This window comes from Cebidichthys violaceus, unplaced genomic scaffold (genome assembly GCF_023349555.1).
Source record: "Cebidichthys violaceus isolate CVI_PGR_0920_01 unplaced genomic scaffold, fCebVio1.0.p SCAF_8, whole genome shotgun sequence".
NCBI classification, from domain to species: Eukaryota; Metazoa; Chordata; class Actinopteri; order Perciformes; family Stichaeidae; genus Cebidichthys; species Cebidichthys violaceus.
This window is the reverse complement of record NW_027176964.1, coordinates 8,163,112-8,184,315: the sequence shown is the minus strand read 5'-3', so window position 1 is coordinate 8,184,315 and position 21,204 is coordinate 8,163,112. Positions and strand designations below refer to the sequence as shown.

At 43.3% G+C, this 21,204-nt stretch overlaps 2 protein-coding genes across 5 annotated transcripts in view; both read right to left on the bottom strand.

The window, feature by feature from the left end:
- Positions 1-1,478: 1,478 nt before the first annotated feature.
- snorc (secondary ossification center associated regulator of chondrocyte maturation) lies at positions 1,479-6,504 on the bottom strand. The gene is made up of 3 exons (XM_068738203.1): positions 6,427-6,504; positions 2,544-2,705; positions 1,479-2,451 (listed from the first exon to the last, which is right to left on the bottom strand). Exons 1-3 carry the CDS (start codon positions 6,500-6,502, stop codon positions 2,342-2,344), a joined length of 348 nt encoding a protein of 115 aa, XP_068594304.1. The 5' UTR covers positions 6,503-6,504; the 3' UTR covers positions 1,479-2,341.
- Positions 6,505-8,006: 1,502 nt separating this feature from the next.
- gigyf2 (GRB10 interacting GYF protein 2) overlaps positions 8,007-21,204 on the bottom strand; it is a 14,725-nt gene continuing 1,527 nt past the window's right edge. The window contains exons 2-29 of one of the 4 annotated variants that reach the window (XM_068737915.1): positions 20,655-20,706; positions 20,284-20,464; positions 20,017-20,112; positions 19,671-19,779; positions 17,982-18,087; positions 17,827-17,867; positions 17,710-17,745; positions 17,347-17,514; positions 16,674-16,885; positions 16,055-16,193; positions 15,030-15,218; positions 14,759-14,928; positions 14,292-14,448; positions 14,008-14,174; positions 13,638-13,732; positions 12,877-13,005; positions 12,625-12,755; positions 12,403-12,503; positions 11,989-12,129; positions 11,714-11,872; positions 11,377-11,628; positions 11,171-11,293; positions 10,660-11,028; positions 10,204-10,406; positions 9,919-10,070; positions 9,607-9,812; positions 9,250-9,391; positions 8,007-9,145 (exon numbers count right to left, since the gene is read on the bottom strand). In XM_068737915.1, coding sequence (XP_068594016.1) covers positions 9,081-9,145; positions 9,250-9,391; positions 9,607-9,812; positions 9,919-10,070; positions 10,204-10,406; positions 10,660-11,028; positions 11,171-11,293; positions 11,377-11,628; positions 11,714-11,872; positions 11,989-12,129; positions 12,403-12,503; positions 12,625-12,755; positions 12,877-13,005; positions 13,638-13,732; positions 14,008-14,174; positions 14,292-14,448; positions 14,759-14,928; positions 15,030-15,218; positions 16,055-16,193; positions 16,674-16,885; positions 17,347-17,514; positions 17,710-17,745; positions 17,827-17,867; positions 17,982-18,087; positions 19,671-19,779; positions 20,017-20,112; positions 20,284-20,464; positions 20,655-20,692 — 4,077 coding nt within the window. In that variant the 5' untranslated portion in view covers positions 20,693-20,706 and the 3' untranslated portion in view covers positions 8,007-9,080. The remainder of the gene's footprint in view (positions 9,146-9,249; positions 9,392-9,606; positions 9,813-9,918; positions 10,071-10,203; positions 10,407-10,659; positions 11,029-11,170; positions 11,294-11,376; positions 11,629-11,713; positions 11,873-11,988; positions 12,130-12,402; positions 12,504-12,624; positions 12,756-12,876; positions 13,006-13,637; positions 13,733-14,007; positions 14,175-14,291; positions 14,449-14,758; positions 14,929-15,029; positions 15,219-16,054; positions 16,194-16,673; positions 16,886-17,346; positions 17,515-17,709; positions 17,746-17,826; positions 17,868-17,981; positions 18,088-19,670; positions 19,780-20,016; positions 20,113-20,283; positions 20,465-20,654; positions 20,707-21,204) is intronic. The other 3 variants (XM_068737916.1, XM_068737917.1, XM_068737918.1) reach the window with 3 other exon arrangements.

Here is a 21,204-nt window from a genome sequence, read left to right as displayed (position 1 = left end):
ATACTAGTACTGTCAATAGTGCTGGTATTAGTATGAGTGTGTCTGTAGAAATAAGTCTTCCTGTGTCAAAGGGAGACTGAGAGCTGAAGCATTCAAAGCGTTTGTTGTTTCAGGTCGGTGAGAAGCTGCAAAGGCAGATTTAGACAGTGATTGCATTTGAAGGTTTCCTGGTTTCAGGTGCTGAGATGACTTCAACGTATTTAAGGTTTGAGAAGATTGTTTTCCCTCCTTTTATTCACATGTGAAATGCAAGACCGTTTAAACTTGAATCCTCATCAGTTAGCAGATTTTTATTTATGTGGAATAAATCAGAAAGGTGTAGGGTAATTAGTGTGAGATAGCTTTCATTTTTGGGGAAACCATAGCCTTTATTTTCCCCTGGAAATGCAAATGAAGCTGGCAGCCACACTGCCACTTACTGCTGTGACTGATGTGAGGCCAGTGGTCTCTGTTAGAGAAACGCAAATCTCTTCTAACTTTAAAGGTGCTCAATTACATATTCAGAGCATTAATATAGCAGCAAAGAACTATTTGATATATAAAGATGTAGAGGAGTATTGTCTCCCTGAGCAGAGAATGAAGTCACTCTCTCTCCGAGTGTGTTGTAACCTGAGATTCTCTGTGCTTTGCATCTCTGTGCTGTGCTTTGCCGCGCATGCCTTTTAGCACCGTTAGCTTCTAGCCGCCAGCTCAGCCATGTTGAGAGCCATGTGGAGGCAATAGATATGCTCTGAATTACGTATAGAGAACCTTTATTTGGGTCGCCACATACGTTTGAAGAATTTCCTCCATAGTCTTTAATTAAACATTTATATCTGCAGTACACCTTTGAGCCACATGAATGAGCTTGTCCTGATAATTGTAGCCCATAACATTGAATCTAAAATGAAAGGCTAGTGTACATTCTGCTTGTTTAACTGATGAGAGGAAATGTTAACTCATAAATAAATACATTTGATCTCATTTATAAAGTATAAAGTAGCAATTGCAGTAGAATGGCCAGGAACATTAATTTATACACAAATTATCTGTTATCATGATCTATAAGACCTATTGTGAATGAGGTCGTGATGGTTTGTCATTTTAAAAAAGTGGGTCCTCAGAAAAATTGTGTGGGAAACACTGCGTTAAATAACATGACTGCTTATTTTGTATCAATTTATTTTTTATCACTAGGACTGGAGCTAAATACCTAAATGCTAACTGACAAACAAAGAAAATAAATGGTTATAATATTTAAGAAATAAAAATAATCATCTATAAATATAATTATGTTCACTTTGTTGACTCACTGTTCATGTGTTAAAAACACAAACACACACACACACACACACACACACACACACACACACACACACACACACACACACACACACACACACACACACACACACACACACACAGGAGTCACAGACATTTGGCATTGGATTTATTTATTCAACCTAATTCTCACAAAATAATCAGGCAGTGACATTACCAGCTCTGTATGGCTGAGGACTCTGAGGCGCACAGAAAAAGATACAGTAATGTTACTAAAACAATTTAGAATCCTCTGCGAATAAAACAACAACAAAAAACTATACTCACTCGATTGCTAAACAAATTCATCCACGCTCTAACTCTTTTTGCTCTCCAAGTAGGAACAAACAACTTAACGACCCTGTTCACGTACAATGAGGAAGCCTTTCTAAAGAGTTGTCTCCTAATTTTGACAGTACAAATGTTTGCAAATGGGGGAATACAAACTTGGACACGAGTGACACCAAGGAAATATTTTAGACATGATTTGGGCTCAAGTTAAAAATCATTTGTGAAAGACTAATAAAAAGCTCATGTGTATCTTTCTTAATAAATGAAAGATACACATGACACAGACTGACAAAGACTGACAAATATATGACACAGACTGACAAATATAAGTGAAAATATGCAGAATGCTCCACATCAGAAAAAACAAACAGCCCACAAATTAAAAACCTATTGGGAGCATGCAAGACCAAGAGAAATACAAAAGTGAATGACATAGACATGCTAAGATTTCCACTGGAAGAGCCAGCCAGTTTCTAACATTATGCCTTCAGTAGCAAGTGGACATGTTTAGCAACAATTACGAGTGTCGACAGGAGGAAATCTGTAAAACGTCAGTCAAGGGACCTGCCACAATTTTCAGCATCTACAGCGAAGCGAAAGACACGACTCAGATTAAAAGAAAGAGCTGAGAGATTGAGATGAGAGGCAAAAGAGAAACATAGACATCCAAACACACACACACACACACACACACACACACACACACACACACACACACACACACATGCATACTAGGTAGGATGTATTCACTCTAGGAGGCGGTGAATTTCCTGAGCGTGATGACGATGAGGGCGAGGAGGACAGACGCTCCCAGGAAGACCGCTATAACAATGGCTGTGATGGCTCCTGGCCCCAGCACCCCTGCACACACACACACACACACACAACACAATATTAATCATTTGAACACACACGATTGACACAGATTTGTTGCATGAAGTGTCGTTTTTTACCCTCCTCCTCATCCAGGGCCTGAGAGTGTGTGGTGTCCTCGTAGTCGAAGGTGAAGGGCCGCTCCGTCGTGGCCTGGAAAGGGTCTTTGGTGGTAACATCACTGGGAGGTTCTCCAGACATGGTGTCCTGGTTGTCTCTGGTTGTTGAGTCTGCGACGGTCTCTGTAGACAGAGAAGAAAAAAACATGTACTACTTGTACTTCTTTTTTAACATGGCTTAAAGTCACTTAATTCCTGTGCCATATTGACTTTGTGCATGTTTTCTTTTGGTGGTCATTTCACTGACGAGGCGCACAGCTTTGCTAATGGCTGTGTTTGACTTTTTCTTCTGGACGCAGAGGCCTCTGGATGCAGAGCTGCACACATGGCCCCGTCTGTAATGACCCCAACAGCCTCTCTCTGTCTCACTGGGTTAACGGCTCGGGCCTGGGCATAAGGACGTCTTTGTAGAGGATGGACGTTTGGTCCGTTTGAGCTACAGGTAGCCTCTTGACGTGTTTCAAGGGTCCAATCAAAGCTTGTCTATAATTGTCAAAAAAAAAAAAAAAACTCCTTTAACCAAGGTTCGGTTAATTATTTCAGTAGAGTAGTTTTTTGCTTTAGCACAAACTTACTTGAGGGAGAGGCAGTGATTTGCTGATTGTGCATGAAGCTTAGGTTGTGTACAACTGTCTCTGACAATCAATAGTCTGTCTTCTTTCCACCCCAAATTGCCCTCTGCCATTTATCCCATCTGAGCAAGAAGTTACCCCGAGACTTTTCCCTCCTCTACAGTAGCCTGAGAAACATTTCTGTCTCCTAAGATAGAACTAGATAAACCACCAAAATTATCATTATTGACATCTTTATAAAAACTGAACAGCTGCACATCTTTCTTTTGAAATTCAGAGGAACATTTGATCTTCATGTCCCTCCAAAAAACAAAAAAACTCTTCACACACAAGCCCACCCACTCACTGATTCACGTATCCCATCCTCAACTCTTCGCATACCAACAAAACCGGAATCCAAACATATTTGCACTCGGTTTATATAACGCTTCATATTTACTTTGTAGCCTCTGACGCCCTCAGTAAACTCTGTCACCCTGCTTTATCTTTCCTCCGCTGTCTTTTCCTCTGTCACTGTCAAAGAAGCTTCTTATTATCTCTCTCCGTGATTACTAAGGAACTACTGCATTTGGTATAATGATATAATATGAAGTGTTTAACTTCAGCATGTTAGCTCTGGTGTCTTCTAAATTCCGATATGCCCTTCTGATGCGAGTATTTTGATGCTGCCGTGTTGACTCTTGAGTCGTGTGCAGCTTCCTGTCCCGTAGCTGGCTGGAGGTTTGGAGGCCCGGGCCTCCGGCCAGCTCAGTCATCAATGAGGCCTTCAGCCCGAGTGCACAAAAGGCGGCTTGTGCGGTCACGGAGGGCGTCGGGCGTCGGGCTGCAACCAGTAACAACCGGCCAGGCCCAAACCAGGCACCGGCTGGGCAACTGGATGTCAAACAAACTTGTTTATTAAATAGTCCCAGTGTGTGTAAAAGGCCGGGCCTTCTGGACATCTTGATTTAATAAGAAGGCGAAAAATAATAACACGATGTTTCCATCGGTGTTTGTTTCCATGAGGAAGAGTTCACTCCAGCTTATAATTTCTGTTCAATGGAATTAACATCACTGACGCCTCGAGAAAAAAACAAACATAATTCTTCTCATCTCGAGTCAGTCTGTCTAATTTTGTTGCCTGATGTACCGCACGGCCATATCAGATGAGCTGAAGTACACCTTCATCAACATCATCCGTCATGTTGGGTGTCACCCTCATCTGTTTACCAATTACTTCTCTCAGTTTTCACTATTTGTTCATTACCTTTAGCTAACTACCTGTTACAACTGTGCTTCCATCACTTTTAGATAACTTTTTCAACTCCTCTCAACTGCACCACATGATGTTAATGTGGCTCAATGTATGGCAGTTCAGTTATTGTAAATTTACTAAAGACTGGTATCACGCCACATTTGTAATCCTATGTGGCTGTTTAATTGCCTCCACTACATATGTACGTGGATGTTTATTTAAATGAAATCCCAATATTACCTATTACGTATGAGTACCCCTGGTTGGGAATCACTGCACTATAAGTCCCACTTTTTAAAGACATGACTCCTTGTGTCAATCAAGAGCCTTCCTTCCATACACACAAGTCCAGACTCATAAAAGCCTTGCAGACTGTCTGGAAGGCAGATTTCAGACTCTAAAAACACAGAAGGCCATTTGTTTGGTACCTCGAGCCTCTTCGGTCAGGATTTCACACCAGCCAGAGAGATGACAAAACGCACAGACGGGTGTGTGAAAAGCAACCTGCCCGAGCATCGAAAACCAAACATAACATTGTTGCTGTCGTGTGTCCTTGTTTCACCCTCCTTAAATAGGTGGCGGTCACATTGGAAAATATTTGACATTTGACCAGCGTGTTTTGAATTTTATTCTGAAATGAGGAAAGGGGAAAGGGGTTTCAAAACTAGTGATGAACCCCTTCTCGGTATTGTAGTACAAGCCTCTGTCACTTTACCAGATGTCACGCTGGTTGAGTCACTGAGTTGGTTGGTTACTGGTTACTGGTTGGTTTCCTGTAAGTAGCAACCACGGATAAAATAAGAGATAGCTGCAGAGTGGAAACTCAGTGTGAATTAGAACAAAGTACTCTTTAGTACCATTTCTCCTGCCTGTATTTACTGAGTCTTGTGAGGCATTGAAAATATGTTTCCACCTTAAAATTGAGAAGAAAGCCGCAGGATATTATTAGAATTAGGTGTAGGCAGGTCATGGCACCTCAGTGTTAGAAACCCTGACATAGTGTTTCTTTCACAGTAGGTTTTGTAAAAGGTGACAGCCGTCTTTTTTTGTTTTTTTCACAGGACAGGGAGGACACTGTCGACCTGCTACATCCCTGTCGTTCCACTGCCCTCTTGACCTGTACTGTGACCTCTGGACCCGAGAGTTGCTCTGCTGTGTCTTAAGCTTTTCTTTCCAAGTTGAATTGAGAGATGTCGCAAAGGAGGAGCAGACATATACAGTAAGTGAAAGAAAGAACAGTGAGTGTGCTTATCTGTCAAGATAAAGCCTGCATGCTGAGAACCAGGTGATGTTGGGCGTAAATGCTTAAAAAAATGTGCAGACATTAAATCTGTGGCTGCTTCTTACTACCACCACTTAAATCTCTCCACCTACATGAAATAAATTGCACACTTGTGGATGTTTCACTACCTCAAACCGATGCTACACAGAATCACTTCAACTTTATAGAGGGAGTCACAGAGGACAGCAGCTATTCACTTTCATATGAACATCAGGCACTGGGAAAGCAGCTAAATCATCCCGTCTGTCAAAGAGCGGCTTTCACAGCTCTCAGTCTCAACAACTGCATCATTTACACCGGGCTACAGCATCACATCACAGGCCTGTGAATGTGCGCGTGTGTGGAAAAGAGGGCGAAAATGACACGTATACTCACATCTTTGATTTGATGCCTACAGATGTCCAAACATCAGTCCGTGAATCACATACAGCTGATACGCAAACAATTAAAAGCTTATGGAAAATAAAACTTTAAACCTATCTATTCTGCAATGTTACACAGGACGAAGCATCGGGGTGCAAAAAATGATCAGCATTGATTTTAAAATGACTCAATTCTTCTATAACAAGAGGCTAATGACTTCACTCAGAATTTCTTGATATAATTTGTTTTCACCTTATTTGTTAAAGAACGATTTTCCTCACATTGCACCTTTCGCTTCAAAGGTGACAGATTCTTTTTTTCATAAATCAGACTTATCTCATAACCACAGAAATGAAATAAAGCATAACAATCACACTCAAAAGGAGGGTTTACCTGAGTGTACAAAGGCTACCAAGAGGCTTAGGAGCACCAGGAGGAGGAATCTACAGATACTGCTGCTGTGAACCATGGTAGCTGTGAGGGACGAGCGAAAAGACGTTCCCAAAACTCCTTGGAACTTCAAACGAGTGGCTGACCATGGAAGAGGAGCAGGAGAAGAGTCCCGGAGAGCGCAGGAGGGGGAGAGGTAGGCAGCTGAGGGGTGAGAGGAGGGGTGGGACTAGGTGTGCACAGGACCGTCTGGACAGTGTACACTTTGTGAGCACATCATCGAAGGGCCCACCCACTCCAAACTCCTCCGGCCACATAGTTGGGTGTGAGGGGTAAACATTCGGTAGCCGCTGACCTTGGCCGGGTCACATCACGAAGGTCTCCTGCTGAACGTTTTTACGGCTTTAGTTCATCTTAAAAATTCAAAAAATGGCCGTGGTGGAGGAAGTATTGGGATCTAAAATCATCTCCCATAATGCAACTCATTAACACAACATAATGTCACTAAAGCTGTCAAATACAAGTGGTGTGTATATATATATATTTCAAGAGATAAAGAGAGACAGCAAAAGTGTACCTAAGTACAATACTTAATGTACTTTTACTTATTTTGATGATCTGAGTGTCAATAGTGTCGCCTCAGCTAAAGAGCAATTAGCTTGAGAAAGTAAGGGGTTGGAGTATTGCTGAGGATTGTGTTGAGACCATCTTGAGCCGCGACACCAAAATCAGGCAAAGGGCGTAAAGTCGGGGTGCCTCTTCCTCTCCCCCCTACCTCCGGCACACAGCAGTCTTTAAACTCAAACCTTCACTTTGATCTCAACTAAAGTTTCTTGACTACATCTTGCAATGCCGTCACGGTGACAGGATCCGCCCACAGACAGAACAGCCTCTGTGGTACTTCCTGCTACAGTAAGGTGTCTCCAAGCACACAGACTCACAAAGTGAAAACAATACCAGCGTGGCTTTGACAGTGAAGGCTTTTTAAAAAAAAAGGTTTCAGCTTCAATAGCGTGATCAAGTGTGCGCACGCTTAGAAATATGTTGTTTCTCATTCGAAGGGATCAGTGGGTTTCATTTCCTCTTTGTAGATTTAAAACCCACGACTAATTTAATGTAAAATATGCTCTACAACTCAGAGGCTGGACTTTTACTTCCTGAAGGTTGTCAGCGTTAGTATCATATTGGAACACCTGAGCTACTGTGGGGAAAATGCACTGCATCTGCTTGACATAATACATCTGAAAAATAGAAATAAGATGGAAAAAGGAATGTGATACAGTAACTATTTTTCTTTTTTTGTAAATTCTCACGCTTAGAGGAATACAAGATGTTTTTTCATTCATTAACATTGTGAATGCTGTTAGCTGGCTTCACTCATGTACTTGATTAATTTAATTTATACATTTCCGGCTCTTAAGACTCCGGTAAAATGTGATTTATTGACTGGGTGAATGCTTGTGAATCAAATGAAGTTTGCATATTTGTAGTTTTTTTTTTGAATAGTTCAGACACAGGTGTGCACAGCCCACACAGACTGTTTTATTTCATACCATCAATAAAAAAAGTATGACTCCAGCAGATAATTTTCATATATTATAATACAGATGCAGAATTGAAAGTTTATTCTTTAAACAGCCTAGTATTTTACAAGAAATAGATAACTACTTGGAACTTTTGATATGTCCTTAAAACAGGACATAAGTGGCCACGAATCCTTGGGCTCTACTTTTGCCGTCATTATCCATGAACACCCAGCAGAAGAACGGAAGAGGAATGGGGGGGGGGGGATTAAACTGTAACGCTGCATTCACACTACGAGCAACGTTCTACAAGTCGTTTTCAATGGAAGCCAGTGACATGAAGCTACAAACCGATGCGTGACACACAACGTATCAAGGTGGAGCCGGTTTCAAAAAATGTTTTCAGCGCTCCAATGACGCGATTAAGCGTCAACCAATCATATATGGTTTTGCTTCACCCTGTTCTGTTCCACCTACAAAAAAAAAATATGCCGTTAGCAAGTTCCATTTAAGGACATAGCTATGTCAACGAGCACCTGCAGTTTGTGTTGCTCGTCGTGTGAACATAGCATTGGGAGGAAACTTTCAATAAATAAAAAAAAAAAAGAAAAAAAAAAAAAGGATATAATCTCTCTCTCTAACCTTTTTCCCATAATACCCAAACCACCCCACCCATATATCCACACTTTAAAAAAATCCCATACAATAGAGGCCAAATTTAAATGATTTGCTGTCACTGAATTTCAGGACAGAGTCAGGTCCAAACAGCTGATGCCCTGCCGACATCTACACCTCCGCAGACCTCTCCAGAAACTGGAGTTCATTTGGTGATGGCTCTCTCTCAGCTGGTCGGATGTTTCACTGGCCGGTTTGCTCCAGTCCATTTCTCCCGAAGGTCTTTATCAGAATATGGGTCCGTGCGCAAAAAGAAAAACACACCCTGCCTCAGAGATTACCGTTTGTTCGCAATTTGTGAGGGATTACCAGAGTATGTCTGATAAATGTGAAACTGAAAATAAAGGTGAAACTTGTGGAAGCTGTCGGGGGAAGGAGGGGCGTATCAAGGGGTTCGGGTAAAACAGCTGCTGTTCATATCGGATACAGTCAGTGGGGTTGCTTGGCCGCAGTCCCTTATCAGTCCTCCAAAGTCTCAATCTCTCCCATATTCAATCTCTCAGATGCCGCATTCACAGAGAAACCTGAAACAAATACAAATAAAGATCCAATTAGCAGACGAGACATAAATAGCAGTGACATGGCGTTACAGGTTTTTCAGATTTAGCAGCTTGGTGCTCGTTCTCACCTAGAAGGCTGGGGTCTGCACGGACCATCTTCTGCTTCTTTTTCTTCTTCCCAGAGGTGACCGTCTCAAAGCGCTGCTGCTGGCCACTCGTGTGGTTGGACTGATGGAGTGACGAAGATCCTGTTCCACCCCATACAGAATCCTGTGCAGAACGCCAGCAACGTCACAACGTTACTACTCGACTTGATGTGGTCCCAGTAAATTATGATTTCATTGCCAATTAAAATGTGGAAAAGAGGGAAACTAAAACCACTAATGTTTGACGGTTGTTTTTTCTGATCACATTACGAGATGCTTTACAAGGCAAACATATGGTACCTCATGCTGAGCCTCTGATACCACTTCAGTCTCGCTCACCTGCTGCTGCTGCTGCTGCTGCTGCTGCTTGAGGGTTTGCTGTTGGTTCTGCGGTGCCGGTTGGTTAGCGTTCTGTTTGGCACGACGTTCCAGGAACTGCTTGGCAAAGTCCTTGGCCTCGGGAGTGTCCCCCAGATAGGCCCTGACATAGTCGTGCACCTCGTACGGAGAGTCCACTTCTTTCAGGAAGGATGCAAACGTTGGAACTGGCAGGGAGACGGATGGAGAACATTTGGGAGTTTGGCTTACAGAGATGTTGATCAATAGCTGTAAGTGGACTGCTTGTGCAAAGCATATTTTTAAAAGTCTTACCATCCAGATTGTTGGCCGTGTTGAGGGTGTGCAGGGTTTGCTCACACCACTGCATGAAGCTGTCCTGCTGGCCCTTATTGACCCCTTGAAACAACTTTAGCAGCTTTTCCTCCTCTTCAGCTTTCTTATTGGCCCGCCCACTCACAGAGTTACTTTACAATACAGGAAGAGGACAAAACAAAGTCATTAAGATCTGTGTATTACTCATATCCTTCATATGGTAAGGCATGCTTCATCAGGAGGTTGTGACTCAGACATTTCTATTTTGGCATTATTAACAAATACCTGAGGTTGGTGTTGCCTTTGTTGTTCTTCTGCGCGCTGCTTTTCTTTGGAGGAGGTTGCTGAACAGCTTCCTTCACCGCCTCATCCCAGAAGCCCATGTTAGCGTTGTGGGTGTCCCCCCAGATACTGCTGGAGTCTGAACCCCAATTAGTGCAGATGCTGGTGTTCACGGAGCCCCACACCGAGCTGCTCAGAGACGACGTCTGTGATGAGAGTGAGACACCGTTACTGAAATAACACTGGTTTCTAGGGTTACAAGTCACAATGCGTTTCATTACGATTACTTTCTTGACTAGCTTACATATTCTAATGAAATGAAAGCTGCATGGAGTAATATTTTGGACATTCAATTTGGATTTCTTAATGTCAAAATGTTGCTGAATCCAATAGAAATCCCTCTACATAGCTTTTATCTTCTTTGAGCCAATAAGACAGAATATCATGTAAGTCACGTACAGTTCTGTTTTGAGTGCGGCTCTGTTGGGTGACAATGGAGTGTGGTTGCTGTTGCTGCGGTGGCGGCTGTAGCAGCAGCTGCTGCTGTTGCTGTTGTTGTTGTTGTTGTTGTTGTTGTTGCTGCTGCTGCTGCTGCTGCTGCTGCTGTTGTTGCTGTTGTTGCTGTTGTTGTTGTTGTTGTTGTTGTTGTTGTTCCTTTCGTTGTTTCATCTGCTGGGCTTCTTCCCTTTGAATCTCCAGCAAAGACTTGGTAGCCGCTGGCTGTTTGGCCACACTTCCCCAACCAGACAGCTTGGTCTGGGGCTGCTGAGCCAGTTGTAAGGCCTGCTGCTGCTGAAGTTTCAGGAGCTCCTGTTGCTGACGTCGCTGCTGTGGGGTTGCGAAGGAAAAAGGAGGAAGAAAAAAAATTGACACGACTTAGTCAAAAAGCATTACTTTAAACTCATAGAGGCACTAAAACATTGCTGGTGATGGAGCAACCAAACAAAACCCGGCTGCTCGCTGCCTTTACCTCCTCCCGCGTCTGTCGTTCTCTCTCCTCTTCCAGTTTCTGGATCTCTGCCAGTGACAGGGCGCTCTGAGTCTGGTTTATAGGGTTCACCGACTGCTGGCCCCACTTTGAAGAGGATGGCAGCTGCAGAGCAGGACAGGTGTTTTATAAACTTTAACCACATTTTGTACCGTCTATTTTTGCGGGCTTATCCTCTGTGCGCTTACCTTCATTTGTGCAAGCTGCTGCTGTTGCTGCTGCTGTTGTTGAAGTCTCCTGAGGGCCTCTTGTTGCTGCTGCCTCTGTCTCTGCAGCTCCTGCTGTCTTTGGACCTCCTGCTCTCTCCTCTTCTGCTCCTCCAGTTGTTGCTGGGCCAGAGCAGCTACCGCTGCAGCAGCCGCCGCCGCCTCCTCCGCTCGCTTTTCCTCCTCGCGCCTCCTCAACGCTTCAAGTTCCTCTTGCTTCCTGCGCTCCTCTTCCTGGTGAGATAGACAACATACTTTAGGGAGACATTTCACAAATCCAGAAAGGAGGTAGGAAGTGTGTGACATTTCATTAGCTCACCTGTTTGCGGAGGAACTCTTCCCGTTTATTTCTCTCCTCCTCTTCCCTTCGCCTCTCCTCTAATCGACGGAGAGCTTCCTCTTGTGCCATTCTCTCCTCTTCCTCTTTTTGTCTGCGCTGTGTCTCTTCTAGCTCTTGCTGTCGTCTTAATGCTTCCTCCTAGCAATGTACAAAACTGGGTCAGTTCTCAGCGCCATCAGAGAAACGAGGCTCACAGTGAAACAGCAGCTCAAAGGCTTTGGGTGCTTCAGATCGATATTATTTAAATGCTCGACCTGTTTTTGCCGTGCCAGCTCCTCTTCTTGCAGGCGTTTGCGCTCCTCCTCCTGTCGAGCCCTCAGGGCCTCCTCCAGGCGTTTCCTCTCCTCTTCCTCCCTTTTGGCTCTCATTTCTGCCTCACGCCTCTCCAACTCCAACTGTCAGATGAGAAAATAAAATATCCCCCCCATGATACTATCTGCAGAGATGCGCTGTGGGAATATTTCTAGGTAGTCCTACATCTTAAAATCATAGATTCATCAGCCTAATAACAATTTTAATGCAATCTTATTTTATCTTACAAATCAAGAAACAACATTGGATGCTGCTGTATCAAAGACTATTACAGGTTTTGGCTTTAGGTGAGACTTTTTCAGAACCTTTTTTGCACAGACAACAAAAAGAGAAAAGTGAGCAGAAATGCCGTTTACCTTTGCAGACTTTGACTTCTCTAACTGTTGCATCTGCTCGATGGTTGGAGCCTGTGCCATGGAGTCGATGGGTAAATCCCACACGCTGCTGCCGTCCCACGCTGTGGAGTGTGATATAACACGATGCATTAGACCTGCCATAACACGACATAGACCTTTTCTGTCCCCCTCATGTGACTCAAAAAGAAACAAACACTGCAGAACATTTAAGGTAGACCTCACTGTTTGGAGCAGCTTGTTGTACGTTTGGTGTGCAGGAAGCCTGAGAGGACGGGTTCTGCATTTCCCACACAGAACCAGAGTCTGTTACAGACAGGGACCGGGTAACGGGAGGTAGGAGGCTCTCAGATGCTCTGCAAAAACACAAGAAAATACACATATTAATATACAAGCAATACTCTTCATGTCAAAGCACGGTTAGATTTGTCAACACTGAAGCACGGGTACAGATGTATTCAGAGGTAGCGTATCCACCTTAGCTTGAGAGCCTGGTATTGCTGTTGAAGCAAGGTGATCTGCTGTTGGTGCTGCTGCTGCTGTTGAAGAGGAGCAGAGCTAAGAGCTGCAGCTTTCTGCTGGGCCAGAGCCTGAGCATACTGCTGCCTGAACAGAGAAATGAGACACAAACAGGAGTTAGCATTCGAATGAATAGCAGTGGGTGAATTATGTACACTGCATGTTTAATGTTTATTATCAGCTGCCACAGTGACGTTGGTATTGTTTTCAACTTTTGCATGTGTGTGTGTGTCATCATGACAAAATGTGGTCCTGGAGACACCTACTACTGTAGTACTACTGCTGGCACTACCACAAAAGTGGTTTTGAGCATTGAGGTATTTTATACCTCGGTCTGTCTTTGAACAGGTTGTCACCGTGATGGCGTCACAACCGTGCAAGATGCAGTCATGAAACTTTACAGGTGTGTAGCCGGCATCAAACTGAAGGTTGAGTCCGAAGATGGGTGTGGTTCGAGCAAAAGTGCTGGAAGTAAGGGTGTAAGGAAGCCCCTGGACCAACTTGCCATTGCGACTGGTGTGATGCCAATGCAAGATGGTTTCTAGATTAATGTTGGATGTTTTACAAATCCATTAGGGTCATTTTGATGCGCGAGGCGCACTTTAACTCTTTAACCCATTTCTTTATTAAGTCCAGGAAGTAAGGCAGTTTGTAAATGAGTATATTTAGATATTTGTCATTATGACACAAAAGAAATGTCAGATCTGAGCCTAGTGTACCTGAGGAGGTATTGATATTGGAGCTGCTGTAACTGGTAAAGATTGAGAGCAGTGAGCTCTTGCTGCCTCTTCAACCTCTCTTGATCACCATCCCCCTGCAGTACATAAGAAGACAAACAAAATAAATCACAAAAGTCAAACAAGCAAAAAAAAAAAAAGTAGTAATTTTAATCATATGCGTAGAAATGGCTGAGACGCTTTTCTTTGTTGCTTTAAGAGAAGGACACAGAGTCCTCTAAAACATATTACGAGTAAAGAGAGTGGAATACCACACCACCTGCAGGTCATGGCTAGCAATGGCAACTAGTACTAGATTAAAAAGCACCACTTTGGACATGAGGAATGAAACAGTCATTTAGCAAACGCATACCTGTAGAGGTGGTGGTGCAGGGCCTGGAGTGAACGGTACTCTCCCCCAGATCTTCATGATCTCTCCAAGCGCCTGAAATACTTCGTCACATCCTCTTTTGACTAAGAGAGACATTGTGAAGTAACCAGCCTGGAACCACTCGGCCATCTCCGGGTTACTGAACGGACCTGAGGGAGCACAACAAGAGAGCAGAGTCAGGGGAGCAGTGTGGAAAATTAATGTACAGAATAAATGTGCAGCATTCACGTCACATTCTAACCACACAAAACCTCTTCCCATCTCACCCTGGATCTCCCCTTGGGGGTCTTTGTAGAACCACTTGAGAGCAGCCTCATGGGTGAGCGGCAGGCCTGCAGGTTTGGGCTTCTCTGAAGGCTTTGCTGTGAGTCTGTCATCATCCACCACACTATCCTGTAGGTATGCTACCATCTTTTCTGCCTCCTGGGGAAAAGTTGGAGCCAAGACAGAGAGAGAATTTTAGAAAGAGATTGCATTCTACAGCTTCCTGCTTCCTCTTAGGGTTAGAGTGGACAGAAATTGTATGATTTGTTTATGTTTTATGGTCTTTTAAGGTAAATTAACAGGTTGTTACATCTTTGTTATAATATTCACAAAATAAGCTTTAATTTTTGATGAGTACAAGATTTTAAGAGCGCCTTGAAATCAGTCAAAGATATGTTATGACTTTGTGGAATAGACGATAGCCCTCCTATCTTTCAACAGTTTCATGTAAAGAATTCTGCTAACTTACCTGCTCAAAGTGTTTCAGTCGTTCATCTTCATCTGTGTCATGTGGCACAGCAGTGGGCCTGCCAATAGGCGCCATTAAACTTGAAGGGAAGGGCAACGGATTGTTCATTGCCACAGGAACCTCCAGAGGCTTCTGCGGTAGCTGGACGCTGGGCGATGGAGCAGACACTTCTGTACAGAACAGCATGAGGAAAAAACAGATATTAGGTTTGCCTGTAAAACCAACTGGCAAAAAAAAGAAGTAATATTTAAGTTGAAGACTCAAATCCCACCTTGAGCAAGGGTTGTAATGTGGTTCATGGGTAGGGACTCGAGCATGCTGTTCGACATGGGGACGTGCAGGGGGGCTTTGCAGGGCTCTGGTGGGAGCTCCAGGGGCGGCTGCCGTTCAACGGGCCTCTCAGCCTCTTCTGTTCTGTTGGGCTGGATCAAGGCCAGAGACTGGGCAGGAACCTGGGGCTCTGAGACAGGGGGAGGGGCAAGAGGTGGAGCCACAGGTAAAGCCTCCTCTGACACTCTCAACAACTCTAAAATATATAATAACAACAATAATAATAATAGCAAAGACATAAGTTGGTACTATAACCAATATAACTGTGACCCTCAATTTAAAAAAAAAAAAAAAAAGGAACAGTTTTCATTGTGGTTGATGTTGACGTTATTGACAATAAGCATTAGAACCTCTTCCACATCGGCCATTTTCCTTTTCTTTGGTCATGCTCACATCGAGTGGCTTTGATTGTTTTGAAATTGCTGACGGTAAATCATTTTTTCATCATGGTGGTTGGTGGACAAAGCAGCAGAGCAATCCATTGTGTCTCTTTGTGTCCTAAACAACATCAGTTTTATGTCAGTAATAACTGAGACGTTACAGTTACTGTACCGTTTCTAAAAGATCATTTGGGCCAGATTCTGGTGTCAAGGGAACAAATTGGCATCGACCACTAACAGAATACGGTCTACTAGCTGTAGACAGAGAGGCCCGTTTAACAAAAGGGATTTACGAGTAATGCTTACATGAGATTAGTATTGATTTTCTCATACATAGATACTGAATGTTTGAAACCGTTTCAATTACCATTTTCTGCAGTCGTAGAAAAGTCATATTGTCATGTTATATTTATCTTTTAATGAATATAAAAAGGTTATGCCTTTAATGTTTTAAACTTTTTCCTGTAGAAATAATTTAAGACAAAGTCCTATGAAAGTAGAATTCTGATTCTTGCACTACGTTCATTTGACTTCTTATCTATCCTTGTCCTACAACATAGAAAATAAAGCAAACAAACTATCTGACCTTTTCGTTCGGCCTCTCTCTTGGTCTCTGCTACCCTCTCTTTGGGCTGACCGTCGTCCTCCTCCTGGCCCTCTTCGCACTCTTCCAAGGGTTTGAAGTCCAGCTCTCCCTCCTCCAGGATTGGCTCCTTGGAGGCTTTCTGTATACGCAAGAAAAAACCCACAATACCAGTCACTCTGCCACCAAGACCGAAAGATTTATGGAACGCTAATAGTGTCTCGTATTGTAGCTCACAGATTTCTTGAGAACCGCTCATCCGAACAACTTCACAATCGACACTGTGCTTCCTTGGGTCCTGATTAATACACCTGCCATGGTATAGTTGCATCCCCCAGCAATGCTAGAGTATAACTTTGGGTGCAAAACCTCACACCAGCTTCGAGCAAGCTGTACCCAGCATGCCTGGAACACTTAATAGGGCCCCCTCTCAATATACAGCCCAGTGTGTATTGAGAGGGCACTACTAATAAATATGTCCTATAGATCTTAAGAGTTTGCACTCGACACGGCACTTCCTCAGCAATACATCCGTAAGTCTAAGCACAGTTCAATAAACGGCACATCGATGCTTACTTTATTTGTCATTCATTGATTGTTTTAACCAAAACTCTTCTCTGACCTTGAGTGAGAGAAAGGCCCCCGATGAGTCAAAAGTGCCCGCCTCCTCGTCCGCGTCCTCCAGACACCACTCCGGCAGGCTGTCCCTCTCGTCCTCAAAGCTGCCGCTGCCCGACCGTGGCCTCCTGTAGCCACGCTCGTCTTCTCTTGCATCGAATGGGAAACGCCGTCGCTGGTCCGGGTGTTCCCGCCACCCTGCTGACCGAGGCCCATCTGATTAAAATATTTCACATCGACATCTTGAATCGCATGATCTACATCAAGCTTCATCAAGATGGAGAGTAAATGTTTGGCGACCAGTACTGCATCCACATACAATCACACATGGTAACAGTATGATTTCAGTATGTGCATTAAGATGCCCAGTTCAAAAGCACAGGGAAGTGAAGAGACGCCAGTTAACCATTGAATTGTCCCTCTTTCACAAAACATGAGCCCTTAATTAGTACCGGTCATGTGTTGTGTCATATCATTCTGAAAGCAAAGCTGACAAACCAGTCACTAAACAGAAAGAAAACGCGGAGCTGAACCCCTTAGTTCAAGCAGGTTGTATGGTAACAATTCATTTTCCTGTAACTTATTGTGAAACAATCCATACGACAAACACAGCAGGACACCACACATACATGTATCAAAGATAGACGTATTGGTAATAAGGTCGGTGCTGTGCCCACCTGGGCTCAGAGGGCACCACCGGTCACTGTCCCGCCGAGACCCTGCCAGGCACCAGCCCCCCTCATCATCCTCACCATTCTGAGCAGAACGCCAGTTCTCGCTCTCTGAACGCGTGAAATCGATCTTCCTCGGTAGGCCCGTCACGCCATCCTCATAGTTGCCACGGACTGCAAAGAGTAGCGGGATGGTTAAAACGTGAAGCCATCATTATATCAATGATGGCTTACATTTAAAGCTGGATTATCAAACTCACTTTACCAAATCAATCAGTTAAAACTAACTGTAATCAAACGTGTCACTAAGACCAACTAAAATAAATCTGAACTCAGTGGTCAATTATTAAACTACGAAGGTACACTTACTGTGATTCATCGGAAAATGTCCCGGGGCAACTTCTGCTAGAGTGACAAAACAACACGTAAATAAGCCAGTGCATTTGACATGTATTGATTATTTGAGCTCCAAAATTTAACACCAACCTGGGTCTTTTCGACCTGGCTTTTCAAACCTTCTCTCTCCCCTGGTGAGAAAAAAATGTAAAGTTATTACAAAAATATGTTTAATTTCTGTCTATACATGGTCCAAACAAGGGCAGACTTTTACAACAAAACTCCGCAATTGTGCATTTCAATACCTTTCTTCCCAGCTCTGGGAACGATGCATCTCCCTTCCTCCACGACCAAAACCTTCCACATCATCAAAACTTCTTTGGTAAAAACCTCCATCGCCTCTTCCCCGGCCTGAAAACAATCACAGGTTGACGTGACTTAATATGACCGGAAGAGGTCAAGTTGCCATTGACTGTGTGCTACTGCTGAGCACGAACTAGCCTTCAGGTAGAATAGTTAACATTGCAATCAAAGATCAAACAGCAGCAGAGGGTTTTCTACAAAAGATGATCAGAAAGTCTGAACCCACCCTCTACAGTTTTTAGTCACTGGTGAATATGCACAGATAACTGAACTATCACAACATCTGCTGAATTCTTGTGCTGTACACCCTTCCTTTTTTTTTTTTTGAAATCCAACTATGTATCATAAACCCATTCTTGTGGTTTTTAATTCATTTATCCTCTCAATTATTCATAGACAATGTCCTCCGACAGTGACATAGCAGTTAGGCTGTGGTATTCTCATAGCGTCTGTCAGATGACAAACAACAATATTGTCCACTACTGTCAACATCTGACTTTTTTAATTATAATAAGACCCTCTATATGACATGGCTTCTTGACCTACCTTCAATTTAGGCGGTTCAGAAAAGTTCTAGAAACGACATGACCAGATAACGAAGTTCATTTGAAGTACATAAAAGCCTACATAGAGATGTTAAGAGCTGCTGCTGCTCCTGAGTCAATTTGAACTCTACCCAATCATGAATCAAGCACTGAGTGCTCAACAGCACAGACAACTGTACCTCTTGCTGCACTTGTCTCAGAACAGGACTTAATTTACTCACAAACACATTGGTTGTATAGATATGAATGGTGATGACGCAGCAGAAAAAAAAGTCACACCGACACATACAAAGCATGGTTAACGAGGGGATCCTCCCACATCAAGTGAACACCCCTGACCTACCAAGCAGACTGAGAAAACCCCACCCATCGAGAAGGGTAAAACTATTTTTGGCTAATCATGAAAACTGGGCAGGCTACATTTGACTTTGTAAATGTGGTCGAAATCATCACTGGAACTAATGCAAATTAGGACTTTAGGATTGCCAGAAATCTGTATTAAACATGCAAATCCAACTAGAAAAAAACAAAAAAATTCAAAACGGATACAGCCCTAGTAAATGCCAATGACTTTGCAGTATCATGATTCAGCTCTTGAGAGTTGGTCAGTAAGTTAGAGCCTAAATGTTTTAGTTGGTCCATACCAACCACAGTAAAAAACAGGAAAGACCCCACTGTACAAAAACAAGAGATTCATTTATTTTCTGTGGCCGTAACACAAAACATGGGCCTTCCAACAGCAGTACTTCTCTAAACCCAGTCTAAACAGAACTGTAACATACAGCGTGCTACTAGCAGTTTAATTTCAAACACATCAATAGTTCAAGCAGCTGCGGAAGAGTATGCAGAGTAAGCAAAACACCTTCAGAGTGCTAATATAACATTCCTTGTCTCAGTTGGGGGGGTTCTTCAAAGGCATCTCAACTATCTGCAGTTGTTGTGACTTCTGAAACTGCATAGACAGAATAGCTAAAATAAAATCTGGTTTAAATAAAAGAAATTCACCATAGTGCTTCCACCGCATAAACACTAGCCGCAGCTACTTATCCTTGAAATTAAAAAAAGGAAACATGACGAAATTCTTACCTCTACCCCTCGAGGTACTTCGGCCTCTTGGTGCCCCTACTATTGGCCCGCCTCCTCGCCCTGTCAGCCGAAGTACAGCTGCACTGTTTACAGACATGGAAAAATTTCTCTGCAAACACAAACGGGGGAGGGGAGCAAGGGGGACAAAACGGAAACTCTTAGCTCTCCTCTTTGCACTGGTTCTGTTTGGTACCTTTATTGCCAAAAGTACTTTATCATCCAATAAATTACATTAAGGAGCCAACTGGCCTGAGGGCAATATGACATTTATATCAGCTTGGGCGAGAAGTCAGAAGGAAGTGTTTCTGATTTTACCAAGATAGAGACCTGATGGAAGCACTCCTACCTGTTCCTCCTCTGTAAAAGACACGAGAGCCAGAGGCGGCAAGGGCTCCTCTTGCAATATGGGCAGGAACTCCTTATCGTGTAGGTCTATAGGGATCTAAACAATCACAGGATTCACTGTTAAGATGCATAAAGGTTGGAAAGAATGTTACAACACACCAAAATAAGATGTAAATTTCATCTGGGCAGGAACACAATTTGTATGCAAATCATGTTGACTTCAAGCCCACATCAACAGCTAAGGTGTGGACATCATGGGCCTACCAACCTTGTTATCCTTTACATAAAGTGCTAGCATTTCTTCTCTCCCGTAGCGATAGTCTGCAAGTTTATACTTTGGCAATACAGGTGAGAGGGGTGGAGAGGCGACCCCGCAGCCACCACCACCTCCTCCACCCCCGCCACCACCGCCGCCACCACCACCTCCACCTCCAGACAAGGCACGGAGCCTGTAGAGAGAGAGAGAGAACGCATAGTAAAAGCAGAAGGGACAGAGGAGGGGGAGACAACAGATAAGCTGAAATTGACATGTCTGAACATGTATAGAAAAGCTGCACTGGGCCCCGACAGAAAACCAGTTTCACAACCTACAAATCATTTCTCGTAGACCAATCATGAAATTCATGCTAGTTCATTTACCATTCTGGTCCAAAGTTAAGTGTCTGGGTTTCGGCCATTCTTCCTTGAAGTTCTACAAATATGAAAAGGGAGAAAAGGGATTAGTGCCACTCAGTATATACTGTTACGACACATTCTACTGTTGAAAAACAAGTTCAAGACAATAAATGTACATCAAGTCCCTGCAGTGCTGGGGGTTGAGTGTTTTGAAAATCAACTACTACATCTTAACATCTGGATAACTAAACTTCAATCCTGTTTTCATCCCAAACACATTTGCAATCAATTTATATCTACGGAAATATAATAACCAAACCTATGATGTTTTACCTTATTAGTTTAAGTAAATGTTTTTATTCAACATTGTATTCGTCACAGCATAAATCTGACCAACAGAATTTGGAAAAACACTTAAAGTTTTATCACCTGCTTTAATGTGTTACAACAGCCCATCCCACTAGCACACAAGCAGTGTTCAATTTCAGTATGCTAAAGCTATTTTAGGACGTCTCCCAGTCTGCAAAGAGGGTTTGCCAGACACCTGTAATTGCCTTTACTTCAGCATATAACC

Bases quoted from the DNA above. Each gene is read 5' to 3' on its own strand.
- snorc (XM_068738203.1), bottom strand. From the start codon at position 6,502: ATGGTTCACAGCAGCAGTATCTGTAGATTCCTCCTCCTGGTGCTCCTA. The intron at 2,706-6,426 runs GTAAACCCTCCT...CTCTGTCTACAG, and splicing joins GGTAGCCTTTGTACACTCAG to AGACCGTCGCAGACTCAACA. The intron at 2,452-2,543 runs GTAAAAAACGAC...GTGTGTGTGCAG, and splicing joins GGCCCTGGATGAGGAGGAGG to GGGTGCTGGGGCCAGGAGCC.